The 15,542-nt window shown below is 54.8% G+C and overlaps 1 protein-coding gene across 6 annotated transcripts in view; it reads left to right on the top strand.

Annotated features, from left to right (window-relative positions):
* EBF4 (EBF family member 4) overlaps positions 1 to 15,149 on the top strand; it is a 57,024-nt gene extending 41,875 nt beyond the window's left edge. The window contains exons 8-18 of one of the 6 annotated variants that reach the window (XR_004899355.1): positions 6,080 to 6,161; positions 6,984 to 7,101; positions 7,201 to 7,334; positions 7,435 to 7,561; positions 8,804 to 8,892; positions 9,032 to 9,097; positions 9,198 to 9,375; positions 9,452 to 9,640; positions 12,752 to 12,833; positions 14,035 to 14,110; positions 14,345 to 15,149. Coding sequence is in view for 4 of the 6 variants with exons in the window: in XM_036009634.1 (XP_035865527.1) it covers positions 6,080 to 6,161; positions 6,984 to 7,334; positions 7,435 to 7,561; positions 8,804 to 8,892; positions 9,032 to 9,097; positions 9,198 to 9,375; positions 9,452 to 9,640; positions 12,636 to 12,833; positions 14,035 to 14,105 (1,351 nt within the window). In the remaining 2 variants the exon portion in view is untranslated. Of the gene's footprint in view, positions 1 to 6,079; positions 6,162 to 6,983; positions 7,335 to 7,434; positions 7,562 to 8,803; positions 8,893 to 9,031; positions 9,098 to 9,197; positions 9,376 to 9,451; positions 9,641 to 10,097; positions 12,309 to 12,571; positions 12,834 to 14,034; positions 14,111 to 14,344 lie in introns of those variants that run through there. The other 5 variants (XM_028524686.2, XR_004899354.1, XM_036009634.1 and 2 more) reach the window with 5 other exon arrangements.
* The last annotated feature ends 393 nt before the right edge of the window (positions 15,150 to 15,542 follow it).

Raw genomic sequence — 15,542 nt, 5'->3', positions numbered from 1 at the left:
AGCACTGTGCTGGCCGGCAGGGTGGTGGGGGGAGGGGGGGCGTTCTTTACACGGTGGTGTCACCCCGGAGAAGTTTCAGACAAGTCAGCTGTTGGCGCTTCAGTCCTAGTGAATCTTGCATCTGCTTCTTTGATAGGGAACATTTCATTGGCTAGCAAGGTTATTTTAATTTCATCTTGAGTTGTTTTTACAGAGAGGAATAAAAAGCGTTTAGAGAAATGATTAAGAAGGCTAAACTGAGTTCAGGTGTGTGAGTGAACTGCTCTGCTCTTAGGTTGCATTTAAATCTTGGTTACCCAGAGTGACGGTGCATAGCCACCACCTTCCGTTGTTTTACTAGTTGGATGACCGCTGTCCACAGCTCTTCATCCAGTCTTTTTTTTAAACCCTTACTTGAGGACGTGTTTGTTGATTTTAGAGAGAGAAAGGAAAAGAGAGAGAAACATTGACTGGTTGCCTCCTGTACACGCCCCCACTGGGGACCAGACCCCGACCTGGGGATGATGTGCCCTGCTTGGGAGTCAAACCTGTGAACTTTCGCGCACAGGATGGTGCTCCAGCCGACTGAGCTACCCGGTCAGGGCACAGTTCTTCATCTGGTCTTTCGTTAAACTTTATGGAGAACATTGAAGATAGAGACAGAATAGAATAATGAAACCATGTGTGCCCTTCACTGAACTGCAATAGTAATCAACTTTTGGCTCATCTTGGGCAACTGGCCTTTAATCCTAAACATCTTCTGATTGAGAGCAGTAGTGGCAACAACCAAAGGCTTAAAACTAGGGATAAGGAGACCCGGGTCTCCTTGGCAACCCCAATGAGTGTGTAATCCTGAGGAAGTCCTCAACCCAGAGCTAACCTGTTGGCTGCTCGGCCTGCCTCTTCTAAAGGATGGCTTCCTGCACAGTCCTGCAGCGGCAGCCTCGTGGCTGGGGCCAGGCTGGACTCTGAGAACCTCCCTTAGAGGGACTTCCCCATGATTCTTATCCATCAGTGGTGCATGAAGTGTCAAGTCCATTTGGCATTCACTGTGACTTTGCAGCTTATTCTTGCTCACCCTCAGTGTTCTCATCTGTAAAGTGGACGTGATTGCAGACCTACCTCCACCACCTCAGGACTGTGAGAGGACCAAACGAGATAATGCAAGTGAGGACTCAGCAGAGTTCCAGGCTATGGCTTAGTGCTTGATAAATCAGACCTGGATACTTTTTAAATCTCTTTTTGCAGTTTTGTATTTTATCTGTAACTCACGGTGTTTTCTTCTAGTAATTTCAGTGGCAGCTCCTGGGACTTGACCTTTCTCTTACCACCCTTTCTGTGGGACCATGGCCCCAAGTAGCCTCATGGCCGCAGTAGGGATGGCCCTGGGCACAGGTCCTGCCGGACCCAGGAGGCATCCTAAATCACTCACCTTCCGTAGGGGTGCTCAACTCAGCCAGGGCTGTGGGCTTGGCCCTGCCCAGCCAGGTAAAAGGGGCTCCCCCAGGCTCTCTGCAAGCCCTGTGGGGTGGAGAGGCTTTTCAGAAACACCCTTCTCTTGTCCTCCAATCCTCCCCCAACCCCGCCATCATCCAGGCTTGGGAGGAAGGGGCTTCCATGACAATAAGCAGAACTTCGCAGCTCCTAGGAACTAAGTCCGCATCCCTTCCTGCCGTAGGTCCCTGTGGGATGGCCCTGGCCCCTGCAGGATGGTTCAGTCCTCACTTACCCAGACCCTGCCAGGCTCTCTCCTTTCCAGGGGAGCATATAGTTACGGAGAGGGGTGGAGGGAGGGAGGGCGGATGGGAGAAGAAATGTGATATGTGAAAAATACTGGAATAAGGTTGCCAAGTTAGATATGAAGCTAGTTAATGTCCATAGGACAATAAATAAAATGGTAATCTTTAGGGCTAATTTCTCTACCAAACAGAAACTATTTACTTCTCCCAACAAAAATCACATGCATCTTACCACTTTTCTGTAGATTAGCACCTAATTTAAAGTGGTCTGGGCCCCAGTCAATAGCGAATATGAGTCAAAGTTACCTCCCCGGGAAAATCAGCTAACTCTTAGATGGCTTTGTTAACATAGTACACTACAGCAACATTGTCAGTATAAATATAATGCAAGCCACATATGTAATTTTAAATTTTCTAGTAGCCACACTTTTTAAAAAGGAAGTAAATGGTAACATTGTGACAATATTTTTATTTTATTTTATTTTATTTATTTTTAGTAAGAGGGGAAGGGAGGAAGAAACAGAGGGAGACAAACATCAATGTGAGAGAGAAACATCGATTAGTTGACTCTTATATGCTCCCTGGCCAAGGACCGAGCCCGCAACCTGGGCATGTGTTCTGACTAGGAATCAAACCTGTGACCTTTCATTTTGCGGGACAACACCCAATAAGCCGAGCTACATCATTCAGGGCTGTTCAATACATTTTACTTAACCGAATATATCCAAAATTATTATCATTGCAATATATAATCAATACCAAAAAATTTACTGATGAGGTCTTTTACATTCTTGTTTTTTTCTAACTAAGCAATTGAAACCTGAGAGGGATTTTGTACTTACAGCACATCTCAGTTCCAACTAATTGCCTTCGAAGTGCTCGATGTCACACAGGGCCAGTGGCTGTTGTATGGGGTGGCGTGGCTCTAGGGCAGTGCTTCTCAAACCTTAGGAAGCATCAGAATCACCTGGAGGAATGATGAAAACACAGATGGCCTGCCCCACCCCCAAGAGTTTCTGATTCCGTGTGTCTGAGGTGAGGCCTGAGATTTCTGCATTTCTAGCCAGTTCCCAGGTGCTGCTGCTGCTGCTGCTGCTAGTCCGAGTACCACACTTTGAAAACCACTGTTCCAGGATGACTTTGAAAGGACTCACAGTCATCTTTTTGCCTTATTTGCAAGTTCTGGGTAATTTTTTCAATAGCCCTGAGGCTGGCGAGGAGGGTTAGGGCATGTACTGCTGCAGCCACAGGCTCTCTGGAGAGTGTGTGCATTGGCACACCTCTGACCGGGTGGGGGCAGCCTCATGGACTACCAGCCGGCATGGGTGAGATTTCAGCAGCTCCGCCACTGACGGCACCTGCCAGTGCAGTTCTGCGCTAGAGGCTCAGGGGGAAGGGAAAGGGGACTGACCGTCATCACCCCACGGAGGGCCCTGGCCTTGTGTGGCCACTTTCTACTCAACACTGCTCTGCAGGCAATGCCAACCAGCCTCAAAAACAGACGTCCTGAGGCTCTCAGGGAGGGGTGGTCCCCAAAGGCCAGACAGGAGGTGAGCACTGGTGTGAACCCAAAGGACAAATGCAGCCTGTACTGGAAAGGGACAGGGTGGGAAGCCCTGCCGAGCAAGAGCTGTGGAAGAGACCACGAGGGAGTTCCCCCAGGGGGAGCCAGGACCCTGCAGGAGACAGCAGCCTGACGCACTGGCACTGGGGAGGTGGGAAATAAGGGACACCCCAGAGGCAGGACTGGAGGTGCCTTGGCAGCCCTCAGCTGCTGCTCTCCTGGTTCCTGGATCAGAATGGACACCAGGGCGGCAGGACTCACTGTGGCCCTCACTGCGAGTCAGTGCCTGGGCCAGAGCTTGCCTCTCCAGCCCCGAGCCAGGAGCCCTTCCTCCGGGTCATGTAGGTTTGGGAGTGGGGTTGCATGCAGTGGGCACGTGTGAGCCTGTAAGGGAAGTGTGTGTCATCTTCAGGGCAGTCCCACGCTTGTTGAATTACCAGTGACATCCAAGGGTCAGCACTTACACGCTTCGGGACAGGGACTATGTCCTATCCTGCTCTTTTGCCCTCCTCAGTTTAGCACCTTATAAAGGACTGAGTATATCAACACAGAATTTAAATAAACGGGTCTACGCTGCATGTGATTAGGGTGTCAACACTCTGTCATATAAACATGGGACTTGCACTAGATGACTGCTGTGGGCGTAGAGGTGTCTGCACCATGGGGTGTCTTGTAGGGGAATAGCGAGTCTTTACGATGGCATATAATGTGATATAAATGGGGTGCCTACTCTGTGCAGGTATACTATTTGGGATCATTTGAGGTGCCTGTGCCTTAGGGAACCTACTGGATTACATATGGTATCTACACTGTGGTGCCTACCATTTGGAGGTACAAGAGCCATGTGTACTGCAGGGTGCCCTGCAGAGGTGGATGAAGGAGACACATGATGGGTGTGCACGATTTAGGGTCACGTGACATGTCTGCACCTCAGAGTGCTCTGCAGGGGTGTGTAGAAGGGGGTGTGTAGAAGGTCTGCACTATGTGAAAGTATTTCGGGGATGTTCTCTGAGGATGGAAATATGTGCCAGTCTAATGTGCATATGGGAAGGGAACTAAATGGGGTAACCAGGGAGGCACCCATTGGGTGGGGGGAACTGACAGGTTCTAAGGGGTCAGCAGTGGGACAGAGACAGGGCCTGGGATGAGGTGCATCTCCAGGAAAGTGACTAGTGCCAGCACCCAATGAGGCTCCCCTGGGGACACCTCTGTTCCAGAAATGGCAACCCACCACTCAGAGAACTCCTCTTTGGGGACTCGTTTTCAGAGCCTGTATCAGATCGTTCTTTGAATGTGAATTTCAAGTTTGTAGACTCTGAGTGCAACTCTGATGAGTTAAAATGGATGTTCAGATTCAAAGTCCAAAACCAGGGGGTGGTGATAAAATGAGGGGGCTGACCAGAGGAGCTCACAGAGCAGCCCAGGAGGCTGTGCCACATGCCAGGACCCCCGCATGCTTCAGTTTGCACAGGGCGTCTCCCCGGGTGCTCACAGAGTCCCATAGGGACTAAGGCCGCTAATGATAGCATTCCAACTTTCCTGAGAGTCCAAACCCAGAAGATTATCCGTGGTTACCTCACTGCTGGGTGGCGGGTCCAAGGCCCCACCATCTCAGCCAGCTGCCTGGAAGAATGGAAGACCAGGTGCTCATGTGTTTATCTAAAAGGCAGCCTCATCACTGCATATGCTGTGCTTTTTTCCAGTTACTGTATGTGAAAAAGAAGGTATTCACTGTGTCTGTACCGTGTGTCTGATGGGTACTTGATGCGTGTGTGATGCATATAAGCATGGTGGGATTAGGTTTTTGCTCTGTGTATGATGGATATAGTGTGTGAGGAAGATCTCTTTGGGGTGCTGGGGCAGGGGGTCTGCTATGCATGAGCAGGATCTGTGTTGTGAGGGGGATTTGTTGGGGGGATCTGCTGTGAAGGAGGAGAGGGATCTGCTTGCTATATGTGATGACTGTACAGTACTTGTGATGACTATATTTTGAGAAATCATATACAACATTAAATGGTGTATTAACGCATATACTGCCCTATTCTTTCTGTGCTTGCACTATGTAGGATGAGCACGCACTGTGCGCAATGGGCAGAGACTGTATAATTCATATATATCATATGGTGCGACAAGTACAGGCTATATGGGGAGTTCATCTAGTATAGGCTTCTGTGAAGGGAATACCCTGAGTGTGGCAGGTACACACTGTGTGTGGTGGCTGTTTTGTAATAGTGTATACGGCATGTACAGCGTGTGGGAAGGATACACAGTTTATGACAGTGTACACTGTACAGGTGATGGATATACTCTGGGGGGCGGACATGCTATGTGATACGGATCCTTATATACCATGGGCATATACTATGACAAATATGCACGGAGTGGGGTAAGCTTACAGGGAAGTGTGAGTACCGGCTGCATATGAAGTATACGTTGCGTGGTGGGTATAATTCACGAGTCAGAGGTACATACGGCATATATAACAGACGCATTCTTTAACAGCATACTTTGGGTAAGTGTGATGAGTACCGTGTACACTTTTTGGGACAAACAGGCACTGTGTGTCCCTACCCTGTGGGGATATTCTGTGTACAAAGTAGTCGTTGGGACGGGTCTACTCTGTGCACATCCCACATCCTGTGCGTGTGCAGCTTGTGATGGGAACGTGGGGTATGTGCCTGTGTGTGAGCAGACAGAATGGTCACACCGCTGGGAGGAGGCATGGCAGGGAGCAGCTGGGTCTTCATCTGTTCCCAGAACCCCCAGACCCTTGAGCCCACTGACTATGCTGTTTCAGGTTCTTCCTCAAGTTCTTCCTCAAATGCAACCAGAACTGCCTGAAGAACGCAGGGAATCCCCGGGACATGCGCCGCTTCCAGGTAGGTCTGGGGAGAGGGACCCCCCTGTAACTCTGCCCTTTCCTGACTGTGGGAGCTGGGGGGAGGCTAGAGCCCTGTCACCACAGGAAAGGCCTGGAGGGTAAATCCCTGCCCAGCCCAGCGCTGTGCTGCAGGGTCTGGTGCCTGCTGGGGGTGGAGTGGCTCCATCTCAACTTATGCTGGCTGCCAAGGGAGGCTTCATTAGAGTCCCACTTAAGGAGATGCTAATTGTGACATTTTTACATGATTAACGACCCAGCTAATTTGCATAGCGTGAAGCAGAGAGCAGCTGCCCTTAGCACATCCCCAACCTGCACACCCGTCCCAGTGAAGGAGGGGCGAAGAAGGCAGCCCCAATTTCCTCCCAAGGGGGGGTTCCTGCTGACGGGTTCTCAAGCTGATGCTGCCTCCGCCCTCATCAAAACTCTCCCTCCCACTTACCCAAGACCCATTCCTGCCTTGGAGCCCCAGGGATGCAGCCTGGGCTACTGTGTATGTGTAAAAACAGTAGCCACTCCACCCAGGGAGACAGGTTTTTTGGGTTTGGTTTTTGTTTTTTCCAGAGCTCTTGATTTTTCTAGCTCCTGGGGGTCAGTTTCCCTGGGCAGCTAGAGATTATGCTTCTGGGGTGTCACCTGATCCAGCTGGCTCCCCTTCCACCAGCTCAGCCCCTGAGGCGCTGAAGCTCTTCCCCATGCCAGAGACCCTGAATTCTAGCATCCAGCCACCAGCCTCAAGTTGCTGGTCATCCACAACAGTTCCCTCCTGGGAGCCTCCCTCTCTCCAGGGCTCCAGCCAGGCTGGCTTCGGCTCTCCCTGCAGGTGGTGGTGTCCACGACCGTGAGCGTGGACGGACACGTGCTGGCTGTGTCTGACAACATGTTTGTGCACAACAACTCTAAGCACGGCCGCAGGGCACGCCGCCTGGACCCTTCCGAAGGTCAGGACTCCCCGACGTGTCCCACGGCCGCAGGCCCAGCCAACCTCCAGGCCCCACCTTGGGGCCAGTCCCTGACCTGGCTCCTCTCCTGCCTCCCAGCTGCCACCCCCTGCATAAAGGCCATCAGCCCTGGAGAGGGCTGGACCACGGGCGGCGCCACCGTCATTGTCATCGGGGACAACTTCTTCCACGGGTTGCAGGTCGTGTTCGGGAACGTGCTGGTGTGGAGCGAGGTGGGCCACCCCTGCCAGACTCCCTCCGGACCTTGGGGCTGGACCCTCGCCCCTCCCCTCGTCGAGTCGGAGCTTGCAGGCTTCCTCTCTTCCTTTGCAGCTCATCACGCCCCACGCCATTCGGGTACAGACGCCTCCGAGGCACATTCCCGGGGTGGTGGAGGTGACCCTGTCCTACAAGTCCAAGCAGTTTTGCAAGGGAGCCCCCGGCCGCTTTGTCTACACAGGTAAGGAGTCAGGCGTGGGAGGGGAGGCCGAGGGTGGGTGGGCGGAGCTCCGTCCTGCTTACGCTGAACCTTGGTCTCCGAGTTACCCAAAGTCTACTCTTTGGCCACGCCCCCTAGCGGCCGCTTTCCTTCCTATCAGGGCCACCCACCTGTACTGTATTACCCCTCCTCCTTCGACTTTTCTTTCCCTGTGCTTCTCTTTCCCTAGCCTCTGGCTCCTCAGTCCCCTCCCGGGCGCCTCCTCGACATTCTGTCTGCCTTGGGACTTCTCGCCAGAGTGTCTAGAACATGCCACTCCCCAGGGTCTAGAACATCTCCACGGGGATGTTTATTTCACAGGTGCCCCCAAATAAGCTCGCTATTCCCTGAATCCTCCCTGGGTCTCTTGGTTTCCCCACGCCTCACTCTGCATGCATACAAGTACACACACACACATACCTTGCAGGAAGCCATGACAAGAAGTGAACACATGACCTGAGTGAAAGCCACTCCCTGAAGATGCAGGGTGAAATTTGGCCACTGGTCAGAATCCTCTCCACCTCCACCCCAATCCAAGCCACCCACTCCTCCCCTTCTCTCCCGCCCTGCCCAACAGATAGTCACCGAGCCCCTTGCAGGGCTCCCACCACTTGGTAGTGACCCTACTTACTGTCAGGGAGTTAGCGGTCTAACGGGAGGTTAAGCAGTGCACACAGGGGTTGGCGGCCTGGGAATTCCTCCCTCAGGGAGTGCGGGCTAAACTGGGACTGGAGGGAGGAGTGAGGAGATAGAGATAGGGAAGGAAAGTCGTCCGAGGAGAAGGGAGGAGGTATGTGAGTGCAAAGACCTGGAGTGAGTGTTTTGGGCTGTGGGGTAAACTAAGGAAAATCTCTAAATCTGAAGTTGGAGGTGAAGGTAGATAAGGCTTGGACGCGGGCGAGTTAAGTTAGGGTGAGGGATAAATGGAGATTGTGGGGAGGGGCGGGGTTCTGTTATATAACAAATAATTTACTCCTGATAAGACCAAATGTAAACAGAAAACTCCCCCTCCAGTTCTGCGGAAGCTAGTATGTATACAGTTTCCCTCTTGGTGATAAGGAACTGAGGAAACTTGGAACCTCACTGACTCCTTGTGCCTAGAGTGGTTTGGGCCGGGCTGGGTGGAGGGGTCTGCAGCGAGACTCCGGGACTGGCGGCTATTCAGCGGGGCCCTGCGTTGGGCGCTGGAACGGGGCGTCCTCCAAACGCTGCCGCTTTCCCCAGCCCTGAATGAACCCACCATTGACTACGGATTCCAGAGGCTACAAAAAGTTATTCCCAGACACCCCGGAGATCCCGAGAGGCTGCCCAAGGTACTCAGAGGGGCGGGGCAGGGCAGTGATGAGAGTGTACTGTGGCTTAGCGGTGGGGGGTGGAGAAGGGGGTCCCTGGCCGCTCTGTTGCCCCCCGGGGACTGCTCCTTGGTCCCGCTGTCTCCTCCCCTGCCCCCAGGAAGTGCTGTTGAAGCGGGCGGCGGACTTGGCGGAGGCCCTGTACGGAGTGCCCAGCAGTAACCAGGTATGGCGCCTCTTGCTGCCTCCCAGCGCCGCCGATCCCGGGGCTGCCCCCGTCCCAGCGCCCGCGGCTGCCCTGGCGTGTCCCGCTCGTGTCTTCACAGGAGCTCCTGCTGAAGCGCGCGGCGGACGTCGCCGAGGCTCTGTACAGCGCCCCCCGCGCGCCCGCGCCACTCGGGCCCCTGGCGCCCAGCCACCCGCACCCCGCCGTTGTGGGCATCAACGCCTTCAGCAGCCCCCTGGCCGTCGCAGTCGGGGAAGCCACGCCGGGACCGGAGCCGGGTGCGTACCGCAGCTCCCGGTGCGCCCACGGCCCCTTCCCGGCCGCACTGCTTGCCTGACCAACGCTCTCTCTCAGGCTATGCCCGCAGCTGCAGCAGCGCGTCCCCGCGCGGGTTCGCGCCCAGCCCAGGCTCACAGCAGAGCAGCTACGGCAGCGGCCTCGGAGCGGGCCTCGGCGGCTACGGGACTTCCGGAGTGGCTGGCCTCGGTGTGCCCGGCTCCCCTAGCTTCCTCAATGGCTCCACGGCCACCTCACCCTTCGCCAGTGAGTGCCCCCTACCCAAGGAAGGAGGAACCAGGACCCTGGGGAGCAAAGTGGGGCTCAGCCCTATCTCCTCCCAGCCCTGGGGGGTGGGGGGTGGAGCTTCCAGCACCTGTACCACGAGAACCAACACTGGTTCTTGCCACTGGATGCCAGGCTGGCCTGCTTGCGATGTCTCTCTCTCTCTCTCCCTATCTCTCTCTCTTTCTCTCTCTCTCTCTCTCTCTCTCTCTCTCTCTCTCTCTCTCTCTCTCTCTCTCTTTCTCTAAGTTCTGGGCGGGCCACTCAACTCGACTCCCCGGCTTCACATCCCAGGCCTGGGGCAGTTCTTGCATCTTTAACTCTTTTTGCTGACTCGGCACACATCGCTTCTAGTACTTGTGTCCTCTTGAAATGGGGTTTTAACTAGGAGACATCCCGCTGAAACCTGGCGGACCGCAACCTTTCCATCTTGTACTAGGATTTTGGGAGGAGGATGGCTCCCCCTGCCGGAAGCCTGAAGGAACTCAGGGCTCAAGATAAGTGGGCTTCCACCGGGCCCCACAGTCCGCTGTAGCATTGTTCTGATAGGCTGGGGTGGAAGCAGGGAAGACGTGGCTCCCTGCCATGGGACCAGGTAGAGCGAGCGAATTCTGTGTGGTCAGACAGCTGGATTTAGTTTGAGTGTTCAAATCAGGAGCTGTCTGTCATTTGGCATGTTATTCACCTTAAACATCAGTTTCTTCAGTGTAAAATGGAATCACTGTCACCCCCTGCCTAGGATTGTTCTTAGATCTGAACATGTTACTGGGCACTAATCATCCTCTGTCTGGCTTCTGGGAATGGGGCAGTTCAAAGCTAGGTGGATGGACAACAGGACATTTATGCTTTTGCCATTCGCACTGACCTCAAGTCCCTCTTTCCAACACCAAGTTCCAGAAGAGCTTGTTTTCAGTTCCTTATAGCTCAGCTATTCAGCAGACATTTATAAAGCACCTACTGGGTGCAAAGTATCTCCCTGCCAATTGTAAGAGAGTCTGTACCTCAAGTCCTGGGAGATGCTGCTGAGCCAGAAGGCTGCCCAAAGAGAAGCTGGTTGTGGCTTTCCCTTCGGTTTCCTCACCTGTTCCCTGTCTTATGTTTGCTACTGCTGAGGATCCAAATCTCTGGCCACCTGCCTAGCCTTGCTTGCCAGGGTCCTGCATCCTGGGCACTGCTCTTTCTGGCTGTGGGTTTGAGTCTGCCACTCTCCTCCCTTCCTGGACTCAATTTCTGGAACCGAAGGTCCCGTATTCCACTATCCACACAGGCCACAGCCCTCTGGAATCCCTCCCAAGACCTCTGTCTCTCCTGGCCATTCGTTCAGGCCAGTATGCACTGCTCTCCCTTCTCTTCAGTTCTGGGACAGTACTCATAAAACCTCTCTCTGGGTGCCCCTTGGATTTGAAGCTGGTGGAATCTGTACCTGCAACCTCCCTCCCCCACTATACACACAGTGCTGTTGGTGGTGGAGAAACACACGGCCCCAGGGGGCAGAAGCCAGGCCACCTGGGGTCTCCCTATTCATCCAGAGGATCAAGAATTCTACAGTTGCTTATGCCCCACCTCCAGCATCAGCTGGAGACACCGTGGACTTGCCCAAGGTCCAGTACCATCTCTTAACACTGTCTTAACTAGTGCTTGCCCAGGTCCCATCCACTCCTCTTGGGCAGAACACTTTGTGGTACAGTTTCAGGGGCTGTCATTTTCAATGAGTGCACCAGGACGTGCCTAGAATGACACCCAGAACTGTCCCAGACAAAGGGTCTGGGGCTGTTTAGGCTGCCCCTTGGTCTTCTCTACTTTGGCCACCAGCAGCCCTGGACTGACCCACACCTCCCAGTTATACCCAAGCTACACAACATGGCTGTGAGCCCCTGGCCTTGAGGGAGAGAGTAAATTTTTCTCAAGCCCTCCATGGAGCACTTGGCCTCATCAGCTGGCAGTGAGCATTGTCTTAAAGGAGATGACCATCCATGAGCTGAGGATGTTTGGAACGGGGGCAGGGGGAGGGACACTGTATTGATGTGGGGGGGGGGGCAGTGCTTTGATGCCAAAGGCAGCGAGCCTTCTCAGGCTATTGGTTTCTTCTTCCAGAAAGCCCAGCCCCCACCCCATAGCCAGCCGTTTGAACAACACTGAAATCACAGCCTGATTGATCTTTAGGAAACGCAAGGAATTGGGTTCAGATGAGGATAGAGAAAGAGGGATTTGGACATGCCCTGGGCAGGATCCCAGGAGAGGAGGCCAGGGGGTTGGAAGGCAGGAAAATCTAAAAATGTGGATCCTTACACCTCTCTTTAAAATTGACCAGTTGGAAGAGGGTGATGCAGGCCCCAGGCTGGAGGTGAGTAGGACCTGTCTTAAGCTGGCAGAGCACAAAGTGCTGGGGTGAGGGACCATTGGTAAGGGGGACGTATTTGTGGAGGAAGTCAAAGTGCTTGCTGTGAGCTCTGACCCTGCACGGAGAGGCTTTGTAACAGGAGCCTTCACATGCCCCCGAGCTTCATCCCTGCCTACTTGCCCCATCTCTGCTATGAACCTCGATCTTTAGCTCTATCTTTGGTACTCCGGGCCCATAAACGTTTCCCAGCACCTCAGACTCCCAGTGGTTTTCAGCAGGAATCCTAACTTGCTCTGTCTCTTGCTCATCCCTCATCTTTGGGGCCGTGTCCCAGTATTTGATTTTGTTGGATGCTCTAGTTTTGCTTTTATTTTTACCTAGTCTGACTCTGTCACCTCAAGCCCTGACAAAGGGTCTCCAGAACCCCCAAAAAGGCAAGTGTTGACCCAGAACCTCAGAGGCTCCCAGTCTGCCACCAGGTCCTGCCCTGTACTGGTCTCCCCAGGACCCTCACAGCCCCCAGTGAGGCCTGGGCCTGTGGTCAGCAGCCCACGCTGCTCACTCTGGTGCTGTCTCCCTGTTGTGTCTCCCACTGCCTTCCCTGCTGCGCCTGCCCCTCCCTGCCCCGCCCCGGAGTCATGCCCTCTAGCCCCCCGCTGGCCGCTGCCTCCTCCATGTCCCTCCCGGCTGCTGCCCCCACCACCAGCATCTTCTCCTTCTCGCCTGTCAACATGATCTCCGCTGTCAAACAGAGGAGCGCCTTCGCCCCCGTGCTGCGCCCACCCAGCTCCCCACCCCAGGCCTGCCCCAGAGCCCACGGAGAGGGGCTTCCAGGTAAGGGGTCCATTCTGCCCCACTGTGACCTGGAGGAGCAGCTGGGCCTGAGGGGCCCATGCCGTCCACATCCCACCAGAGCCTCAAGCCTGTTGACCATTTCTCTCTGGAGGATACAGAGCCAGGAGGTCCGCAGGGGCCCAAGGGGGTCCGTCTGGACCACACTTCCCTGGGCCTCACAGTTTGGGGTGGTCACCACTCTGGAGGCTATCAACTGGCCACTTGACCAAGGGAAAAGGGACACAAATTCTAGTTGGAGAGGCCTGAAGGCCCCACGCCCACCCAGCCGAGCCCAGAGCAGAGAGACTGGAGGAACCCCACACGGACTGCATGCTTTTGACCTGTGCGTCCACTGGAGGGTAGCGCACACCACTGTGAGGGACTGGGTCACTCGCTGGATGGAAAGGCACTGGCTTTGGACAAGGTTTAGCGCAGCTTCCCCTCCGCCGTCTCACAGATAAAGAGTCGAGATCACATCAGTGGTTGTCATTTACCATTCATCAGTTTCCTCCAGCTTAACGAAGCCCGATTCCTAACCAATAGTGTACGGCTAGTCAAAAAACGTCATATCCCCTAGAGGAAGATGCCTCCTAGGGTGCACTTGTCAGATACTGCTCTAGGATGATTTGAAAGGGCAGCCATTTTTTGCCTTTTTTTTCTTAACCTAAGGGTGTCTAGAGCTTAAAATAAGGGGTGGAGATGACAGGGGTCCATTGATTTCTCCTGCCAAGAAAGAGAAGCGTGGGACGTCATTAGGCAGGGGTGAGGGGTGCTGGAAGTAACACTCGCATGGAGCTATGGGAGGCGGACATGCCGCTGCTGCTGCCGCCGCAGTGGGTGTCAGTGCCCCTGGAGGCAGGCCTTCTTCCTGGCCTGGCCTGGCCTGCCTGGCCCCTGGTCGTCTGCTTCCTCTCCTTGGGCCAGGCCCTCTGGAGGAGGCTGGCCAGGGCAGAGGAGCTCAGAGTCATCTCTCAATTGAGGAAGCGAGGGCAGCAAAGGTTAGGTGAGGGGCATGCCTCCCCTAACTCCGCAGTGCTGGTTCCAGGTCCGGGCTGGGGTGGCTGACTCCCTTCAAGGCTCTTGATGGCTCTGTACTCGGGAAGCGTTATATGCCCTGCATACTGTCCCCAGCCCAGAGAGGCAGGCAGACAAGATCCCCAGACTACACGTAGCTTATTGCTTCTCCCCTTGATTACTGCAGACCAGCCTTTTGAGGATTCTGAGAAGTTCCACTCTCCAGCCCGGGGGCTTCAGGGCCTGGCATACTCCTAATTACGGTAGGTGTCTGGCTTGCCTTGCCTCCTTCCCGGCCTTGGGTGGGCTGTCTCTTCAAAAAGTGGTAGCAGGGATGGGGAGCTGGGGCCCAGGTCTACCTTTTTGGGGCCCATCTGGACAGCTGTCAGAGCCACGTAGCCCACACAGTGGCCCAAACTGAACAGGTGTCGAGAAGTGGCTTCCCCTCCCCTTGCAGCCAGCTTTCCTCCAGGACCTCCTCTCCATCTCCCAAACAGGTCTGCGGGTCTGGCCCCTGCTGGCCCGGACTGGAGGTCTCTCCGGAATTCACACCCACACCGTGGATGGCAACACAGACAGATGCAGGGCCAGGGCTGTGGACAGACCTCAACCCATGGGCCTGAGTGGGGAGAGGACTTCCTTCCCACGCTCAAGGCCCCTCCAGCCCCACAGGCATCTCTCACCTCCCTTCCTTGGGGCTGGTCGGAAGCCCCAGCACTGTGCTGATGCTCTTGGCAGGGGAGCATCCCAGGGAGGTGCTGGAGTGCAGGACTTCACGCTCTGGGCCGGTTCCTCTGAAAGACGTGGACTTTCTGTAGACCTGGAACATCGGTGGACAGGAGCACGGGAAGGGGACCGTGGGAGAGGACAGCTCAGGGAGAGGTAGCCTGGGAAGGTTCCATTTGTATCTGGCCCATCTCACTGGCCCAGCATCCCGACTTCTCTCTAGGGCAAGGGAGATGCCCAACAGCCTCAGGAGGCCCACCCAGGCTCCCGTGGAGCTTCCAACGGCCTCTTGACCCCGTGGCTGCCTCGCTCCCACTGCAGCCTGCACACTCATGCTTGCCACATCATGAATCCCAGTGGGGGCTTCGGGCATGGCAGTGCAGAAGAGGGGGTGCCAGGCCCCCTGATAGTGGGTTTTCCTCCCAATAGATGTCTTATGGACTCTGGCTGGTCCCATAGAATCATGGAATGGGCCCGGCTGCCCCTGGCCTCACACTCTGCTCTGCTAGGGTTGGAGAACACAGAACAATAAACACAGATGCAGGTGGCCACCCGGCCTCTCCTGCCTGCTTCCTTAGCGTGGCTCTGCTTTTCTTGACGGTTCTGCAGTTCTCAAGGCAGTTCTACACCTGGGCAGCCTTCTTGCACCTTGGGCTTTTTCAACAGCCCCAGATTCAGCAGAGCAAGTGTTCCCTGCCCAGGTCTGCTCTCAGGTACTGTGGGGATTATGGGGAGCAGGCTAGCAGGCCGGAGGACCCAGAACACGGGATTGGCCCTGACAGCTCCAGCTAGGAGCACAGTCGCCACTAAGGACTCTGTCCCCCAGCAGTCTGGCCAGGACCAAGGCAGGGATTGTCTCCCCCCAAGGTGGGGGTTGCTGGAAACCAGAACAGAGCAAACTGAACACTACCAAGTGTGCACAGGCGCAGAAGTAAGGTCCTTCCTTACGGGAAGCAGCAGGGCCTCACC

This window comes from Phyllostomus discolor, chromosome 9 (assembly GCF_004126475.2).
Source record: "Phyllostomus discolor isolate MPI-MPIP mPhyDis1 chromosome 9, mPhyDis1.pri.v3, whole genome shotgun sequence".
NCBI lineage: Eukaryota > Metazoa > Chordata > Mammalia > Chiroptera > Phyllostomidae > Phyllostomus > Phyllostomus discolor.
The sequence above is the reverse complement of the archived record's forward strand: the minus strand, read 5'-3'. Positions and strand labels throughout refer to the sequence as shown.